The sequence below is a fragment of the Pieris rapae genome, chromosome 10, assembly GCF_905147795.1.
Source record: "Pieris rapae chromosome 10, ilPieRapa1.1, whole genome shotgun sequence".
In the NCBI taxonomy this organism is placed as follows: Eukaryota; Metazoa; Arthropoda; class Insecta; order Lepidoptera; family Pieridae; genus Pieris; species Pieris rapae.
Window position 1 is genome coordinate 2,965,380 of NC_059518.1, and position 20,291 is coordinate 2,985,670.

General features: G+C 32.7%; 2 protein-coding genes across 3 annotated transcripts in view; one reads left to right on the forward strand and one right to left on the reverse strand.

Moving 5' to 3' along the window:
- Window positions 1-20,291, forward strand: part of LOC110994180 (dedicator of cytokinesis protein 9) — a 44,040-nt gene that overhangs the window by 8,175 nt on the left and 15,574 nt on the right. Inside the window, exons 11-29 of the mRNA XM_045629917.1 lie at window positions 308-507; window positions 847-967; window positions 1,476-1,739; window positions 2,123-2,239; window positions 2,700-2,882; window positions 3,466-3,603; window positions 4,281-4,476; window positions 5,253-5,323; window positions 5,704-5,863; window positions 6,448-6,684; window positions 7,314-7,431; window positions 7,753-7,896; window positions 8,210-8,427; window positions 9,056-9,292; window positions 9,977-10,137; window positions 10,403-10,523; window positions 11,074-11,166; window positions 11,631-11,761; window positions 12,232-12,373. Of these exons, the coding sequence (XP_045485873.1) occupies window positions 308-507; window positions 847-967; window positions 1,476-1,739; window positions 2,123-2,239; window positions 2,700-2,882; window positions 3,466-3,603; window positions 4,281-4,476; window positions 5,253-5,323; window positions 5,704-5,863; window positions 6,448-6,684; window positions 7,314-7,431; window positions 7,753-7,896; window positions 8,210-8,427; window positions 9,056-9,292; window positions 9,977-10,137; window positions 10,403-10,523; window positions 11,074-11,166; window positions 11,631-11,761; window positions 12,232-12,373 (3,052 nt within the window). The remainder of the gene's footprint in view (window positions 1-307; window positions 508-846; window positions 968-1,475; window positions 1,740-2,122; window positions 2,240-2,699; window positions 2,883-3,465; window positions 3,604-4,280; window positions 4,477-5,252; window positions 5,324-5,703; window positions 5,864-6,447; window positions 6,685-7,313; window positions 7,432-7,752; window positions 7,897-8,209; window positions 8,428-9,055; window positions 9,293-9,976; window positions 10,138-10,402; window positions 10,524-11,073; window positions 11,167-11,630; window positions 11,762-12,231; window positions 12,374-20,291) is intronic.
- LOC110994181 (venom acid phosphatase Acph-1) lies at window positions 12,501-20,245 on the reverse strand. Of its 2 annotated transcripts, none has more exons than XM_022260699.2 (10): window positions 20,122-20,245; window positions 17,175-17,290; window positions 16,296-16,363; window positions 15,808-15,915; window positions 15,590-15,671; window positions 14,964-15,121; window positions 14,422-14,604; window positions 14,151-14,271; window positions 13,410-13,654; window positions 12,501-12,938 (listed from the first exon to the last, which is right to left on the reverse strand). In XM_022260699.2, the coding sequence occupies exons 1-10, from the start codon at window positions 20,151-20,153 to the stop codon at window positions 12,789-12,791; spliced, it is 1,263 nt and encodes a 420-aa protein (XP_022116391.2). In that variant the 5' UTR covers window positions 20,154-20,245; the 3' UTR covers window positions 12,501-12,788. The 2 variants fall into 2 exon arrangements, with proteins under 2 accessions (XP_022116391.2, XP_022116392.2); XM_022260700.2 differs by lacking the exon at window positions 20,122-20,245 and adding an exon at window positions 18,009-18,281.

A 20,291-nucleotide genomic window follows, 5' to 3' on the forward strand; every position in this document is an offset into this window, starting at 1 on the left:
AAAAAATCGTAATATTTTATTTTATCATTATAACATATTTAGTTCCTATCACAGTTTGTTCTTTTCTGCATATTACTTTTACAAAATAATGTCGATGTTTCACATCTGCCAGGCGTCCTGTGACGGCTCACATTTTTTTTCATTTGATATATATTTTTAATAGTGTGATTTCTGGTGATAGGTGTATATGTATGACATATTGAATTCACACTGAGAAAACACCAAACATGCGTGCGTACTGAACGACGTGTATTAAAACACTAGTAAATATACAATTTGCAGAAATTATTAAATTATATATTTTTAGATAATCCACGGACGTATAGGTATGACAGACCAGTACAAGTGTTCAGTATTACATCATAATGCAAACCCAAGCTGGTGCGATGAGGCCAAGATTCGACTCCCGACTACGTTAACCAACCAACATCACCTGCTCTTTACATTTCACCATATATCCTGCGATATTGCTAAGAAAAATGATACCAATGTGGAAACTTGTATTGGGTAAGATTATCAATTTTTGCGCCTACCGACCCTGTTACCCCAGAGTAGACTTCAATTACAGAGGCGATGTACATTACTTATAATATAATTTAAAATACTTCAAAATATAGAATATATTTTTACGTATTTTAATGCATTTCTATATACGTGCCGTACATACATACATAGCCCACATTTTTATGCCGTACTTAAAAACCATCGTATTTTTGTACAATTTTAATTAAAGTATATTTCTGTCTCTTTCATCACAATATAATATTAAGAGATGGGATACAGTATCCATATTTTAAAAAATGGTTTGTCTATTTTCAATAAGTTCTAATAAAACGTTTCTTTTAGTTATGCCTGGGTGCCGTTGCTTAAAAACGACAAATTTATTGACGAATTTGTGAACTTGCCAATTGCAACACACTTGCCATCTGGATATTTATCTATTCAACCATTGGGACTCGGAAAAGGGGTATGTGATATACGAAATTAAATTACATAAATCACTACATAGTATAAAATAAAGTCGCTTTCTCTGTCCCTATGTCCCTTTGTATGCTTAAATCTTTGAAAATACGCAACGGATTTTGATGCGGTTTTTTTTAATAGATAGAGTGATTCTCTTGAATTTTGATTGATTATATCGGAGCTTTCCAGCGACGGAAATAACAATACATAATAAAAACCTGCTTTTCATCAGCATTGCACCCGTCCCAGCTTATAAATATTTAGCGTATAAATATTTACATCTCTACTACCATACTCTACGGTCAACCCCTATTTTTTATTATAAATTATATACATGGCAAAACGACGTTTGCCAGGTCAGCTAGTATATATATAATGAATATATAGATTTTTTAAGTAACAAAGCTATAGCTTAAATAGCTCTACGCCCTGGAATTGCGAACTGGTAGTAAATGTAAACTTGGAATCAATTTAACATCTTTTTTTTTTTACTATATCTTATGCCGTTCCAGAACACAGGGCCCGAAGTGGTATGGGTTGAAGGTGAGAAGCAGCTCTTTCGTTGCCAACTTGTCCTCGACTCCACCGTTGAGACCAGAGACTCACATTTACATACTCTATTCAGTTCTATAGAGAGATTGATAAATACATCTCCCCCCTCTAGTCCCATTTCACCTCATGACGTCACAAATGCTTTAAAAGCCGCACACGGGATACAATTAAGCTCTCTCGTAGCCTTCTTGCCGACTATATTAAATCAACTGTTTGAACTTATGGTAAGGACATAAGCTAATTATACTATTAAAAAACATGGTCGCTTTTTGGGAAAATTTTTAAAGTATAAAAAAAATATTACTTAAAATTTATGTAATTAAATATACATTTTAAAAGTATTTTTAAATTACATTTATGAAGACGCAATAAATATGATATTTTGGTTTTCATAAATTTTAATGTCTTAACAAAACTTCAAAAAGAGATAAATTATTTAAAGAAAACACTTTTTACCGGATTGAAGCTATGTATTATTGTAAAAGCGTGCGTCATAGTGACCACGCACGCTTTTACAATAATTAAAGTCATATTAATAAAAGACAATACTAAGAGAAAATATGATTCGTTTCGCCATTTTAATGAATGAATGATTGATTTTTTCCAGACAATTGATAAGGGCTATTCACACGATATGGGCTATCAGATTGTAAAGCTAATGATACAATATGTTCATATGATTCACGAATATGGACGAAAAGATTTACTGGATAGTTATATAAAGGTGTGTTAAGTTGTTCATAAAACATATTAATCTAATTGCATTATTTTAACACTCATCTTTCTCTTTATCATAGCTTTAACAAAATGTAACAAAAAGATACAAACGTAATTATAATCTATATCAATCTCTCTCTGTAAACACAATAATGGTTATCATTTTAAACTAAACTTAGGTTAGCTAAGACTTGCATATACTTATAACGGGTTTTATAAGTACATCCAAGTTTATTTGAGTCTTACGCCTTCCAAAACTACGTTACTATTTATTTATCCTTTATTACCTTAACAACATACACATAACAAATATAAAAAACAGTTTACAAAAGAGGGCGACCTACTAAATGTATGCTTAAAGATTTTTTAATATCTGAAACTCGGGTATTAATAAAAAATATTTTAAATCAATTATATATTCAAAGATTAGTAAGGTTTACTCCCAATATCAACTTTTTTTTTTTCAGTATGTCTTTAACTGCGTGGAACTAAAGTTGCATACAGTTTTAACTGCCCCATTACACATGTTTGTTGACCCAACGCAGCAAGACTTTCTTCTTGGACACAAATTCATGCAATATTCGAGCTTTTTCTTTGATGCTATTGTGAAGAGTATGGTGCAGTATTTGATTAATACTGGAAGGATAAAGGTATATTTTTCTGTAATTATTTGTCTCATAGCTTAGGGATGAATCGCTGATTTTGCATATTCAATATTTATATACGGTTAGAATAACTTTATTTCTCATATGAATTAAAAATTCGCTTACTGAGAAAACATTACAAACTAAGACTAAATAATTACACACAGATGTAGGTACCTATATAAAAATTCACAAAACAGAAACAGCAACAAAAATGTAGGTAGACACAACAAACTCGAAACGGTGAACCAAGCAAAAACATAGGTGTCTGGATTATTAATTTATATATTACAAAATCTTAGGCCTATATGTTATATAGAGCACAATTCAGGAATTGCAGATAATAATTGAATGAAGCTGTTGGCTTAGTAGCTCGACTTTCTAAGAAAAAGCCCGTAAGGCATAGCATGTTTCAAAAATCTACATGTGTCAGGCTTGTATAGAAATAAATCAAAGCAGATGCAATATGTATGATGAATTTTGCGGTGCCTGCCTATCCCTTATTTACTTATCTATAGCAGCACTTGTTTTGTTTTATCTGGGTCAGTTTTAGAGAAATAGTATGATATTAACAGACTTTTACGTATAGATGTCTCGCCACGAACGTTTTCACTCGGAATTGTTGGAGAACATTGACAGACTGGTTAGTACCGTGGAGCCGTCATACATACTGCAACAACCGATGCAAACACACATATTCAACAAGAATTTGGCTTTGTTCCTTAAGGTAAGCTTCTAATTTTTTTATCTTTGTCAAATACTATGCTTTGATGCGTCAAATAATGTAAATAATATAACTTGTCAAGTTTATAAAACTACTCGTAGATTTCTACTGAAAGCACAGACCACTAATTTATCTATTAATCAATCAATTATATCTTTATTCATATAGGACAAGTACACTTATAAACGTCAAAAAAATTAATTGTAAAATTACATATTTATTTGTTATAATATTACATTTTTCTGAGGGTAGCTGATATAAGCTGGAAAGTATTTAAAAACAAAATCATGGCTATGAAAGAATTACTTGATTTGTGAAGTGGCAATAAATGTTTTAGAAGCATTTTTTACAGACATTTATTAGTGTATAATGTATATTGTTACAGCTATATTATATTTTTGATTACGATTGCTAATTCATGCTTACATAAAGTAAATCGCTAACAAGAGATGAAGTAGGTAGTTTAACATTTATAATTATATATGTGTTTTTTTTTTAATTTTCATAATCCGAAATTTGTGGTTTGGGACCTTATTATAAATTTTAGTAAAAAAACTCGCTAGAGGACTGACAGTCGGTTCTGCAGTATTATGTATATAAGCCCCATTTGTCGCATTGCAATTCTACTAGGACTACCATATAATAAATATATTGCTCATCAAATCACCGTTCTATTTCAGTCATGCCTCTCGCTCATGGATCGAGGTTTCGTGTTCCGTCAAATCAAAAAGTACTTGGAGAAGTTCAAGACTTGCGATCCAAAAGCGTTGTTCGATTTCAAGTTCACATTTTTGCAAACGATTTGTTCGCACGAACACTACGTACCGTTCAACTTGCCTCTGCTCGCAAACAAAGTACCCAAGGATTCTGATGAAGGTACGTTTACAGTTTTTTTTTTTTTTGGCTCTAACACTGTTTGTGCATTAGCCAGTTTACAGTACTTGTTTGCGATATTCAGAGAGAGAGCCAGTCTACACAGATCCTTGTTATCACAGACTATCGCCTACTAAATACTGTCTCCGACACTATCGATATTTAAATGTTCGCAGAATGAATTCACAGTAGCGATATTTTGTATATAATGTGTTTAAGTTTAATATTTAATGTATTATTTTTTATTTAAAAAATTCTCGTCATTATCGTATCTGCATATTTTATAAGAGTAATGTATATATTTATTTGATAAATAAATACGTTTGAAAGGATAATAATATAAATATAGTGCCTATATGATACAATTTTTACTTCGATATTAGTTTAAATTAATTAATGGTTTTCCCTTAATATAGAATAAGCCTATTATTTTATGCCTGGAAGAGATCGCTTGTGACTAGGAGGCTTGGGCTATGAGGCTTCGCGTTAATAATATCATTTTCTTGTTTTTATTTGTAACATAACAAACTTTCAATAAATGTTTAAATAAGTGAATTGAGGCTTTTCTAGGAAAATTTATGTGTTACATCGTAGGGAATCAAAAAGAAGTTGTAAAATTATTGGAAAATAAAATGATAATAATTATACTTTAACTGTAAAGGTACAAGGTATTTATTAATATTTTCGGAAAACTACATATCTAGATTTTTTTTTAATAGTTAATATAAATATTGAAAGTGAATAAAACACATCACTCAAAAACAATTACAATGTTTCAGATCCCGCAAGACTGAAATTAACTGAAGATTTTATAATGAGACACTTCTTGGCTGGTATTCTTATTAAACATGTGAGTAAAAATTTCATTTCATTATATATTTCCCTTTTATTAATGAATAGCTGTGCTCTGCGATTCCACCTTTAATAATTCGATTGATTGATATAAATGCAAAAAAAATGGACTGTTAAACTAGTACGTCACTTTGCTCTATTGTCTATAGTTTCCGCGGCTTCCCCGTTTCAAGAATCATAATATAATAAAAAAGAACGCTGAAATAAAACAAACTACAAAAAGTAATATTTTATATCAAATTGTTACTACTAAATAGTCTTCCCGCTTCCTTAAAATGGTTTCTTTGATAAGGTGGAAAATGTTTATAATAATATATAATTTATGGTGCAGTTAATGTTAATAAAATGTTTATAATAATATATAATTTGCTGCCATAGGTAGAGCAATCACTGCGCGAAGCCCCTCAAAAGCGTCGCGTAGCGTTGAACGTGTTACGTAATTTACTAACGAAGCACGAACACGACGATCGGTACAACACAAGGCAGGCGAGAGCGAGGCTCGCACAACTCTATGCGCCTTGGCTTACCATTGTACTCGGTAAGATATGTACCTAGAGCAGTCTTGGACTGGCTTCAGCGTGCGACTCATCCCTGAGGTCGTACGTTCGATCCCCGGTTGTTCACCAATGGATGTGTGCGCATTTAACATTCGCTGGAACGGTGAAGGAAAACACACAGTGCCATGGAGCGAGAGGTGGGAGAGAGCTATAGTGAAGAAAGATTGAACGAGAGAGAGAATAAGGGATATTGGGAAATAATACATGCTTTATTTATTTATATTATCATTGGCACGTATACGGTGTGAATATAGACAGATATACAATTACAAGGAGAGATAATATACTGTTCCATGATCTATCATATATTGGGGCTTTTGCCGTAGTAATAATTAATTTACAAAGAAGATTCACTTGTGACATGTGTACTTTGTACGCACGCACTTTTTTTTATAGGATTTTTTATAAAGATTTTAGTATCTAGTCCGCTAAATGTAAAGTATTTAGAGATAACAGTACATATAATTTTTTCTCACTTAATGTTATTTTTCTATCTGCCTACTTCAGAGGCAGATACTATACTATAAAAATGAGTCGTTCTTTATTATACTATTAAAAATTTCAGATAATGCCCATCGGTTGGTAACAAAATCTCTAGCAAGTCCCATATTCGAAAATGGTCACGATAAAGTAGACGGAGATGCGACCGTATACCCCGTAATAAATACGCAAAAGGAAATCACCTCGGCGAATAGTACGCCACGAAGGAATCGATTGACCCTGCATTTTGATCATACGCCGGTCCGGAATTCGGGTCACTTTAAAGATCCACCGAATATTACTAACAATATGTATGGAAAAGGTAATATTTTCTTACACATTTGGGTCGATGTGATTTTTGTGTTTATTGTTTGGGTAGAGGTTAAAAAAGATTGTAAAGTGAGAAAGGTACAAATAAAATGGCTGACTTGTAAATAAATAGAACAAACAAAAATGCAAGTTATATTTTTTGTAAAAGTAATAATATTTAAATTAATTTCGTACGTTTCTTTATTACTATATTTTACATAGAAGCCTATCCATCACGCGATCTGGCATAAATCTGGGCTTGACTGTCTCCCGCCGGGCAGGACGACACCTTTAATTTTTTATTACAACTACAAATTAAAGTATAAATACAATTATTGCAACGTAACAATGAATAGCAATAGTCAAAATTATTGTTATTTAACACAGTGTGTGAAAGTGTTACACTGTGTGAAGGGAATGGAAGAACAATTAATTTTCTGTTTCAATTTTTACTATAGCTAATATCGACTTAATTAATATACAAAACTCGCATTATTCTAATAACTGTCAAAAAGAGCCCTATTGCTGCAGTTTCTGAAAATACTAGTAACAATTATAAATTTTAATTTAGTCATTAAACGCTATTTATTGTGCATATGTATGTGATGTTCTTGTGTTGTTATATACGTGTTATATTTGTAGATAACGTAAATAACATATCGCATAGTTCACTAGAGTCAGTGTCGACAATGTCAGGTGGGGACTCTCTACCAAGAAATAGTCGACTGCAATTGAGCGAAATTGGCGATCAGGTTAACAGGTAAGACGACTTTTGAATTTAAAAAAGAGAGATATCTTGGTGATTTAAAATCATTTAAATAATCATATGATGAGTTGGCATGATGCAAAAATTTACCAGGGTTGAAAGTAGTTATTAAAATTTGATAATCATTGTTGTGGTACTTTTTCTAAAATGTGAGAATCTACTTATAATATCCGCAATTTAATCAATAGTTTATATTTTATACTCGACCTCTCATATTGTGTCTGTGACGTATTTGTTCCAAAATGGTCTAACGTCGTTATTTAATACGTATAAGTACTGACCTTAAATGTAAATTATCTAATTGTATGTGTTTAGATTCGGTGTGATGTCCGCTGAGGAGGTACGGGATGTGCTTCTGTGTTTCTTGTTTGTGTTGAAATATTTGGATGAAGATAGACTCGTAGAATGGTGGAGGACGTATACGCCAGCTCAGCAACAATCGTTCTTCAACGTTTTAGAGTAAGTATGCAAGCTAACCTGGAAATGCAGTGTGCGTTGTCTTAGGCGGGACAGGTCTAACACCGTAGTCTTCTACAACCATCTACTAGAATAAAGAGTATAACCTGATCGGAATAAAAATATGTTAAATAATTTGGTTCGCTCATGGTTGATGTGTATGACAATTGACAATAATAATATGAAAATTTTGTATAGTCTAGGGTTTATTATAATATTATAGTTTAGGCCTTTAGGGTATTTATTATAATATAACAAAAATATCTGGGAACATCTATAATAAAAAAAAATTATAACAATAATATGTTTATTACAGAATATGTGCTGAGCAATTTCAATACGTGGGAAAAAAGAAAATTTTGTCTGAATTAAAAGTGTCCACACCCGATTGTAATGACAAGTCGAAACCGATGAAGGCAAGGACGTTGCCGGCGAGAATGAGCCCGCCTGATTTCTCTAAGGAACCACCTATAATCGTTGAGAAAAATAATACAGTTAATAGAGAGAATTTGGTTAATACAACGGTGCCTACCGGTAAGATGATTTGTTATTTCCAAGTAATACGATATAGCGTATACGTTATATATACGTATACCTTTCAAACGCGGAGCGCATTTTTCAAACAAAATATAATGTAAAATTAACAAAAAAAATACTATTCGATCTATTTTTATTTGTAACTTTAATGATCCAATACTATTTTTGGCCACGCGATCGGTTGAAGATTTTACGAAAAATAATAAATTTTAATACCAGAATAACGAAAATAAGTAGAAACTAAAGAAAGATTCATAGATCTTTATTTTTTTATTATGTAACAGGGCAAACATGTTTACCTGTAGTGAAGTGATATGACCGCCCATGGACACTCACAAGTGCCTAAATAAATAATGAAAATTATGTTCCGAATGAAATATTCGTTTTCGAATTCTACTAACTACTAATTCTCAATAAAAATGGCACTGCTCTTTCTTGGCTATGACTCAAATGAGTGGCGGAGAGTTTATTGCCAGTTCTTCTCCTACGTTCTACGCCCTAGAACTGACAGTAAATGTAAAATTAGAAGCATTTAATGTATATATCTTTTTTGACGTTCATAAGTGTACATTGTATTATCTATAATAATAAATGATATTTGACTACATTTTGAAATCTTTTTCAGAACTGGAAGCAATGTCAGAAATCGCAGTGGTATCTGCCGGTTGCTTAGCAACCGAGGTGGGTCTCACTATTATAGACCGTGCTTGTCTCTATATGAAAAACCTGGGAGCTGCAGAAGGACAATCCATCAAACCATATTTGAAACTTCTACAATTGCCTCAAAGCGAAACGCTTTATAAACACCTCTTTGCTGGTTTGAGAGCATATATCAATCAGTTTTCGGAAACATTGTTTGACGGTATATCTAAATTTTTTTGTCATATTATTTCGTAACGTATACATTAGTTATATAAAATAAATGATATAATATTACGTAGTACGTACGTACGTATAATATAATATTACGTATATGAGCTTCGAATTTAATTGCGTCATTTGGAATTGCCAAAAACTTAGCCACCCGTGACGTTTATTGTAACACGAAAATATCGGGACAGAATTATAATTAAAAAAACTGGGGCTACAACCTGTTTAAGTCTGGACCTCAGATTTCTGTAGCTGTTTCATAATCGTTTGTAAAATCTAATAGGCAAGTAGGTGATCAGCCTCTTTGCCTGACATGTGGTCGACTTTTTGTTGTGTCTAAGGCAATCCGGTTTCCTCTCAATGTTTTTCATCACCGTTCGAGCGAATGTTAAATGCGTAGATATAGTCCATTGGTGCACGGCCGGGGATTCAACCTACGACCGATGAGAGTCGCTCGCTGAAGCCACTAGGCCAACATTGCCTTTATGATATAGAAATTGAAAAATGCAAAACATATTCTGTGCGCTTAATTTTTTTTTCCACTTTATTCTGAACATAAGCAGCCTTTTTATGGACCTTGGACTTAAAAAATGGGTTTTAAAAAAATATATGAAGGGAAATTTTAATTATTTAAGTATTTTGTATATGATGTTTGACTTTAAGTCTACATTTTTAGGTGGCAGCACACTTTGCGCGGGCATAGTAAGTGCAGTAGTGAAGCTTTGTGAGGCAAGAGCGGCGTGGCTTCGTCGCGAGGCAGCCGCTGCCCTATATCTACTGATGAGGGCTAACTTCCAACATGCTACGGGTGGAAACCTTACTAGGGTTCACCTTCAGGTATTTTTTTACGCCTGGTACAACCTAAAGGTCTTTAAAGAAAAATTATCTAATTATTTTGTAAAACTTAACTTGATTATTCAATAATCTAGTTCAACTTTAACTGGTTAAAATTTACTTTATTTGACTGAACTCCAAGCTGAAGTTAGTAATCTAAGAGTATATATAAGTTTAAGTTTGAATATACATGTTTACGTAATTAATAATAATAAAATCAAAGATTTGTCTATCAAGGGATAAAGACAATATAATATTTTTGACATAGGTAATTATTGCGGTGTCTAAACTCCTAGACAACTCAACGGCATTGAACTGCAAACGTTTTCAAGAATCTCTCTCGGTCATCAACTGTTTTGCAACAGGGGATAAGGCTATGAAAGGAACAGGTAATTAAAACAAAAATTATAAATTTAAAATCATAAATTCATGATCTACTAGAGTAAAATAATAATAATAACCTATATTAGCGCCTCTTTAGTTATTTTATAATTGATCTTGGCGAAGTGGTGTGTTCATATAAAACCTGTAAAAGTTCTATTGTTGGTATTGAAATATATTTAAGTCTCTAGGTTTCAAGTACGTGTTTATTTTCGTAAACCTATGTTTTCCAATGTCACGGAAAGTTAAATAGCAAGGTTTTTTTGCAACTTTATATCAAAATCAGTTTAGTAGTCTTTAATCTCAAAGTTTTACTTATATCTCAAAAACTACCTCAATCATTTTGACAGGTTAGTCCTTTAAATACCTGTTTTAATAAGTTTTGTGTGTGAATAGTGGTTTAATTATCAACTTATATTTACTACAGGATCACACTTAGAGAAACAATACACTAAGTGGAATTTAATATTTATACGCTAAGACTTAAACCAACAATTTTTTTCTCAAGAAGCAAAAAATTTAGATCTTTTACGTTTTAAATAAACATTTATATTTTAGGTCTTTCAAGCGAGGTGGCTGAACTAATGCGTCGCGTACGCACAGTTGTTGGCGCAAGAGCTAGACTTGCTGGTGCTGCGGGAGGGGGAACAGGTAAATTATTTTTTTATATGTACTGCACTTTAACTTCTTAGACTCTCCTTATCATTACCAATTTAACTCAGATTCTTTAAAGTAAGAGAGCGACAATACCTACCGACAACGCAAAATGGACCAAAATCGAGTCTAGTTGCGGAAATTGAGCCCCCCTTACCTACCGACAACGCACTCGCGTGCCTTCTAATATTTTGAGTGTCCATGTGTAGCGATATTATTTAACATATATCTTCCTTTTTGCCCCATACACTATATAAAGAAATAATATTGTAGATAAGTCAGTAAAATCCGGCTCGAAGGACCATGTTTTGTGTTTGCCGATTAAATCTGACCGTATCAACAATTTTTAACAAAGAATTCGAACCATTACATTTTAAGAAGCCAAAACAAGTAATGATTGTTGCTTTCACAAGACGATGAAAAAGAAGTATGTCTATGGTCATTCGCTCATCTGTATTTAGGCGCAGGCAGCATTCAACTATCCGAGCTCCAATTCGCCCTCGCTGCCTCTTGTCGTGCCACGCCCCGTTTACGTCACGCATGGCTTGCGACACTTGCTGATTTACATTCGAGGAATGGCGATCATGATGAGGTAAATTTCTTATGATATTAACAGACTTATATAACCGAATATCGATATATTCAGGCGTCCAAGCTAAACTTCAGAAGTGTATGTATGTTTGTCTACAATTGTCTTGGAAAAGGTGTAAGACTTTTTTAATATTAATCTGGTATATTCTTGTCAATAGGACTTATTCAAGCTGCAGGCATATATATAATATAGGAAATTAATACTGAGAGGTATTGGACGTCCGTTTTATATGAAGCTCTACATTAACAGAACCAGTTTTCTCTTGTGATACTTAACTTTAACGATTGACTCAATAATTAGTTAATTGCTTCCTGTTAACGCCATCTTATAAAACCTTAATTTCGAATATATATATCACCCGTAAATTTGCACAAACATTTTTAGTATAAATGCACAACTTAAATAGAAAGAAAACTAATTTATGACGATAGTATGTATTAATTTTTAATATTCTTTATTCTATTTTTCAGGCAATGTGTTGTCAGCTCCACATAGCAGCATTAATAGCAGAGTATCTCAAACTACGCGGCGTACAATGTTGGGGTGCTGAAACATTCGAAGATATATCTAAGAACATTCCCACCGATGAAACGGGACTCAAGATTGATGAAGGTAACGAACTATGTATTATTTTTAATTATCATTAGTATGTTATGAATCATTTGCATGTTTTTTTAGGCCGGATATTGCATATTGCAATTGCATAGGTCTTATTTAGGTTATACTAAAACACAAATACTTTTTTTTAATCACTTTTAATACACACGAGATAAATAGGAACAAGCCAATTGTTAAATCTAATCTACCAAACAATAGACACGAGGGATGTCCACATCTGTTTACAAAAAATACTTTTAAATAAAAATACATATTCTAGTAACTATTAGTAACAATATAATAATAACACTTTATTTCCATCATAATGTCATAAAACAAAAAGACAAATATTGGTTTGATAAAAGCAGTTTCTTCCAGACAATATAGACGAATCCAAAATAACATGAACAGATTTGGACAACCTTCTTAGCTAAGTAGGAACAGCTTCACAGTCTTTCTTATAATCTAAGGAAACAATATATTTTGTCGAGTCTTTGAACGTATCGAGGGGGCAAAACGCGTTGCACCCAGGTACTTCCATTAGACGAGGTTCCGCAGAGTCGTCATCCCAATAATAGATCTGAAATAAATATACGCTATTAAAGCAAATTACTTACAAATTACTACAAAACACTTAAAAATTACAAAGGGCTTTTTTATATCTAAATAACTACGTAAAAGACATTAAAGTTTTTTATTTATAAGTCCATAATAATAATACAAATATTTACTAATTTGACTAAAATACTTTTAGGAATATTTAAAGAAAACACTTTTTAACGGATTGAATCCGACGTGATGTGACCACGTACGCTGTAAAGCACGCGAAACGTCGGATAAATTTAAAATTATGTTTAAATAATTATAAGTTTACAATAATACATAACTTCAATCCGTTAAAAAAAGTGTTTTCTTTAAATGTGTAAAAGTTATGTTAATAAAAGATAATACAATACTTTTAGGAATATCTTTGCAAGCATTATCTATTTTCGTCATAGATTATTAAGATTGTGGTGGCACACTTTCTGGTTGTGTCCAAGTTTCAAGTTACCTTAAATCCATATTTCTGTCCATCCGATAAACTTTTTTGATCGGTCTTCTTAGCAGAAGGTAATTTTTCGTGTAACTCAAATAACAAGGCCGCTCCTGGGTCTGGTAATCGTGGCGGAGGACCCACACAAGCTGATAGCAAAGCAGCTACGGAGACAGGGGTCCCGATACGAACTATCACCGATGGGCTATTCGATTCCACCGTCTTTGATTCCGCCTCTTTTATTATTTGCTTTAGTAATGCACCTTGAAATAAACTCTGATTAAAACTTTGCCACTATCGTAGACTGCACTAGGCTTATACGGATAATAATGGATAATACGCGTCAAAAGAGAAGATAATTCTAATTTAATACATAATTTGCATTTTTTACGACAATCAAAGCAATATAATAAATTTTTTGCTCAATGTAAAATACGTCTTAAAATAAAAATTGTATGATTTTAATAATAATACAAAAATCTGATAATAGCAGGCTATGGTATAGTCTGCTTTGATGGTTGTTACATTCCTTTAATATAGAAGGTTAAATTTCCTTGTCTATGATAGTTTGTATTTTTTATCTACATACAATTGGTGTATGTCATATTTCCTTTGTCACTTAACAGACACTGATTATAAACGCTGTTTTTTGGGTGGTACAGAAATAATATTGTAATTGACTGCGGTTCATATTTTTACGTACAAGATTTTCTTGCTATAAAAATCAAGGGAGTGTAATGGATAGATTGGAAGGTTTACCTCCACTAAGCTTCCTAAGTAGATTATTTTGAAACATCATCATATATTCCAATCTTGCTACATCTAATAATTTTCTTTTGACGTGCTTAGCCCATTTCGGATTTGGTACTTTAATGTCTTCCTGTAAACAAAGTTTAATATATATTAGTTTTGACTTTATAAAAACCTTATAAAATAAAAGTCTAGAACTTTTGATCGATCAAAATCAAGTGAAATATTAATTTTAAAGTTCTATACTGATTTTGGTATAATAATATTTTAGAATAGTTACCTGAATTAAAAATAAATTGCTCAGGTGATACGCGTCTTGGGGCGTAGAAAAGTTTGTGCCAGTGAGATGTGCAACTTTATAAAATAAGTCCTTATATGGCGCTAGTAGACCCTCTTCCATGTACGCCTTTAAGAGTCTTTGTTTTTCTTGCCCATATCTAGGACAATTCTCTTCATATTGCAACTGTAATTTTTCAACATAACAGATTACTTTTAATTGTTCTGTAATCGCGTGGCTATGAAATAATAATAAAAAAATTAAGTAAATTTCTTGTCGAACATTTGGTTACCATTCGTGGTTGGTATAGTGTTATTAGAGACAAGGATAGTCTGGCTTATATGTGTAAATCTAATATTTAAGTAGCTTAGTCCTTAATGAATGTAATATGATCATAATGTCTTTATTTAGTGAAGCGAAAAGCAATCAAAAGTCAGTCCATTAAAAAAAGAAAATCGCTTAAAAAAGAGGTTTTACTGTTGCACAAATAATAACATTTAATGTATAAACAAATCTAAAATTATGTTATAACAGAATACACTTACGAAATCTTCATTTCTCGTTGGATAGACGTACGAGACTGGCTGCCACATTAATGTATCATTCCACTTTTGTTCTGGTGGCGGAGGCCATAAACCAGCCGATATCAATAGAGCTGTCATTTTACTTAATCTCGTATCAGATGCTATGACCATAGTGTTATCTGTAACGAATGTGTCATTTTAATTAATGAACATTTCTTGGACATTGGAAATTTTAATTAAAAATTTTAATCTTTAAATTATATTTTATGCATTCACACTTTACTGATACATATTGCATACTTAGTATATATTTTAAAAGTTGAAAAGTACATAAAGTCATTGACGTAACATTTATTAGTAACGAAACACACACACACAGAAACACACAAAATAATAATAATAGTAATTATCAAAAAAATCAAAAATGAAATAAGTACATTTTATGTGTGTGCTTTGTCGTTGTAACTGTCCCTGGCTCAGCATTATGCTGTGGAGCGGCTGTGTTCCACAACGCTGGTCATTCTGCCAGAATTTTGATATTCGGTCCAGTACTTTTTGAGCCATTTCATTACAAACATACTTATAGACAAATCTTTACTCTTTATAATATAAGTATAGATATAGAATTGAATGATTGAGTCACATACCAGCTATGTAATACGGTCCCATGAAATCATTGTATCTTTTACGAAGAAGAGCACCCATTTCGTATGTCAACATTTTTCCTTCCTGAAACATATATTATCTACGTGTGTTCTTCAAATTTTCGTTAATCAATATTATTTTTATATACTTGGAAGTAATAATGTCATATTTCACTATAACCATTTTCTCCTCGTATTCTACTTTTCGTTTAAAGACTTACATTAGTCAAGGCACCAGCTCCGTAGGGAACAAAGACGTGGTCAGGCGGTGGTGTCCCCAACATTGAGAGTTCATGCTCGTTCGGTGTGCGCTCGCCGTGAGACATTAACTGGAATTAGTTATCAATTCAATGCAATTTATAGCAATGAAATGTAAACTGGAATGAAGCAAAAACTTTGAACAAAGTGAAAAACTCCTGGGTCTTAGATGGCCGAAAGTTTTTTTATATTTTTTTTATTATTGCTTAAACATTATCAACTATAAGTTAAAACAAAAAAAATTCCGAACCAATTCAAGGTCTTAAGGGTCCTTCAAGAAGAGGGCCTGCCGACTTCTAAAAGGCCGGCAACGCCCCGGGAACCCTATAGAAGTGATTGTGGCGGCAGGTCACTTTACATCGAATGCAAGTCGTATTCTGAATTAAGTATAACTTAACATCAGATGGTCCTCCTGCCCGTTTGCCCCCTGTTCTATAAAAAAAAGTCTTACCACGTGAACTTGTCTTAGTACTGTTAGCTCAACAGTGTTATCCTTCATTAGGATGACAGCTACGAGGGCTGAAAAGAGATAATAGCGGATTAATACAGCTAAAGGACTAATAATGGTCTAACTAAGAGTTTTCTTAATGAAGTCATTGCTATATGTACTTAAACTGTAAACACAAATCAAACCAGGCTTTTACAGAAATAATATAACGAGTGGTTTTAAGACACTTAAGCATTTGCAAAATAATACTGCACAGCTACTTTGTAAGCATCATTCAATTATCAAAGAGACGTATCAAGGGTGAGAGTTAATAGTGACAGGTCTATTCTTAGATCTCTTGAGAGGGGTTCCAGTATTCCATCATCTTCATCCTTGATGGGCACTTGTTACGTACATGGGTATCATGAGTCTTTTTCCGGTTTGTGATTGTTTATTGCCTTCAATTTTGTTGAAAGAGCTTGCTATGAATGCATCGAAGACTGCTACTAATCCTTGTGATTGATTTGCCCCAGTTCAAACAATTGGTATTAAAAACTTGGCGATTGAAAAGAGTGTCGGAAAGTTTCTTGCCAGTTCTTCTTACCCGCTCTACGCCCTTGACTTGCGAACTGGTTGTAAATGTAAATTGACAATCAATTTAATTTGTTTTTCTTGACGTTCATAAGTGTACATGTTTACCTATATGAATAAAGATATTTTAATTTGATTTGATTAGTACTTTGTGCTTCCTTTTTTAGTCATCCAGAGGGTCACAATATAGACAAATATTAATTGTACACTCGACTATTCATTATTAAACTTGTCTCCTTAATATATCACGCAAGGGTCTTTTAATAATAATATAGGTCATATTTGGTAATAATGTCTTTGCGGCGCACATACCGGCTATGAGCGAGACTCCCACCAACACGCCAAGACAACAGCAGGTATGTTCAGTGCGCATGCTTGATGTCATCTGATCCGCGTTGGTCGGCACCTCCTCGCGACCGCCCTCTTTCCTATAAAAAACATTTGGCCCTTATTAGCATTGGATTACAACATAAATTGGAATGCATGCTTTTAAAATTTTCTGTATCTTAGCTGTTCCTTTTTTAAATATTCCTGAGGAATATGAAATACATATTTTTAGAAATATTTTATTTTATTACTAGCTGCCCGTCCCAGCTTCGCACGGGTAGACATTTTTAAACATTTTTTGTAGATATGTTCTTTAATATTTGGAAACATGTTTTTTTACACGCATGCCTAACAAATTTCGCGAACATTTTTCGCAGATATTTTAGGTATAGGCATTTTTTTACACCTTGAGTAACATTATATTTAACAGTTGTAGCATTCAAATGGTGAAAGAATTTTTAAAATCTGCCCAGTACTTTTTGAGTTACTTTGTTACAAACATACTGACATATAAATCTTTCCTCTGTATAATAGTAGTATAGAAGTTCAGATTAAAAAAACATTAAGATTTTTTTCCATTTAAATTTCTCAATTTTCTAATACTAAATAAACGGATTACTTTCTTTTTTATATAATATTGACGTACTAATATGATTGTCATGCAACCAATCATAATAAATTGTATATAAAGAAACCAATTAACGTACATTTGCGCCTAGAAATATGAACCTTACACGTAAGGGGTACCTCAATTATAAACGCGTGCGCAACATCGCAATATCAAAAATTCCATACAAAATGTTTTTCTAATGCACTCACATTTTCCTTTGCCGGACTGACAACTCTACATTGTCTTTGAAACAATATTGATTTGTATCGATCACTTGATGCTGCACATAATATATTATTGAATCATATCACAAATATATTGTTGGATGCAAGACCGGAAGTGCACGAGTCGCGAAGTGGTGTCCCACTGTACGTATGCCGGATTCACGGTCGATGCGACCTGGTAGAGTGCCTAGTGCCGGTTTTATTCAAGCACAACCATAGCTCTTAAAACGGCAATAGAATTGTTGAGACGTTTATAAGTAATGATTTCATTTCTTTCTTTAGGTATTTTCTTACTTAAAACTTGATAATGCTACGTATTGCGTCTTACGGTACATAGCTCTCGTAAACTTTGTGCCATTGTGTCTCGCGCTAGGCCTTTTTGATTGACTTGATCCAATCGATTGTACCGTATCTATTTACACACCGACACAGTAATTTGCTATCTGCTACACTGACTCCCCGGTTACGCCCTTGTCAACGTCAATTTGAATAGGATGTTGGGATTTTATCGTCGCGTCTATGTAGATTTCATTCTATTTAGAATCGTATTATATTTTTATATAAATACAATTTTTCATCAATGACTCCATAGTACAATGGATCCGAATTTATCCCACAGTATTTGTATGCACTTGAAGCAGTCGTTTGTTCGATTGAATGTAAAATGTCGTATACGTATTTATGATAGTTTCTATTGAACAGTGTTTCTATTTCTTCTCTTCTCGAAGTTCATTACTGAACCTCGTGCTTATCTTTAAAAGCCCTAAGCGATACATGAACTTGCTGCCACACCACTCTATGCTCGGCTTGTCTCAGTGCATGAGAGATTATTAGACCTATAATTATTACCTGGTCAAATGATTTTCTGATTTTTATTAGGTTGAGAAAGGACTTATTGGTTCTTTTTGCAGTCCATGGTATTCGCAACTACATACTTAGACATAGATAGACATATCATTTATTACAAACAAAAACTTCAACAGAACATTTCGAATGCCTCTATCGTTTTTGGGTCCGCTGCATGATTTGATTAAAATATGGAAATTTGAAAAATCTGTTTCTTAGCGTATTCCAAATTGTATCTCATCGTCATCACTATTATCAAACTAAATATATTTTCTAAAGTTTCTTCATCGTTAAACATTACGATCTAGCCTAACGTAAGACTAATGAGTTATAAAAGTCTAAACTAATTTACTAATAGGCTATTTAACATAAATGTCCAATGACACTACTAACGGTCTTCTTCGTCTACTTCAGAGGGTCTTTCCCTCAATAGATTGTGTAATAGGGCCAAAATATATATAAGAAAATTGTTTCACAGTCTTTAACCTTATCATATTTAAGATATATTGAAATTCGATTGTTACAGCCAATATCTTGATTCAAGCATCATAGCCTTAGTTTAACAAATCCCGTTAGGCATGCAAAACTACTAAATACTTATGTCTATAGAAAAAAAAACTGTAAAATAAGTTCAAAATGCTTGTTAAAAAACAAAACATTAGGCCATAATCTTTAATGCGCAATAGATCATTCATAAAAAACTAATTGGTTAAAAGCCGTATTTAATGTCAGTTTTTGTATGCCTTTTTTGCCAATATAAAGTTCACAAAGAATGGCGTGCGTTTTAATGGAAAAAGTAGACATTAAATTTTCCATTCACTGATATTTAGATAATTCAGTAGCATCACAACCTTTTATGGTTATTAGTCAGCCCTTCACCTGTTACATTGACAATAAAGATACTCCTGGGTCAGGCTTCTGTGCCTGCCTTTCACCGTAAGAGGAACTGTCAATAGCGAACATAAATTCATTGTTCTCTACTGTGATTCGGAAGCCTCAGGGTTGAGAAATGCACACACAGTTGGGTGACACTGTATTCAAACAAATATTTTTCAGTTTATACGGATTCGTCGGAAACCTTATATCACAGAGATTATATATACCAAAAAAATATAATTCGAATTAAGATTTAATTTAAATTTGTTCGTGCTGTTTTGCATATTTATGTTTTTTGTTCCAAAAGTTGATGTATATAAATATGTATTGTTTATATAACCATCGTATTTTATTTTAAAATGAATAAAATACTTACTTAATACATAAGACACTTTGCAAACGAACCATTTACATAATACTAATGTCCCCAGAACACTATATTTATATTAATTGACTATTCGACATGAACACGATCATAGCTCATGCAAAGTCGTTCGTTTGTATAACATTGGTTTAATTGCAGTATTAATCATATCTAATCAGTAG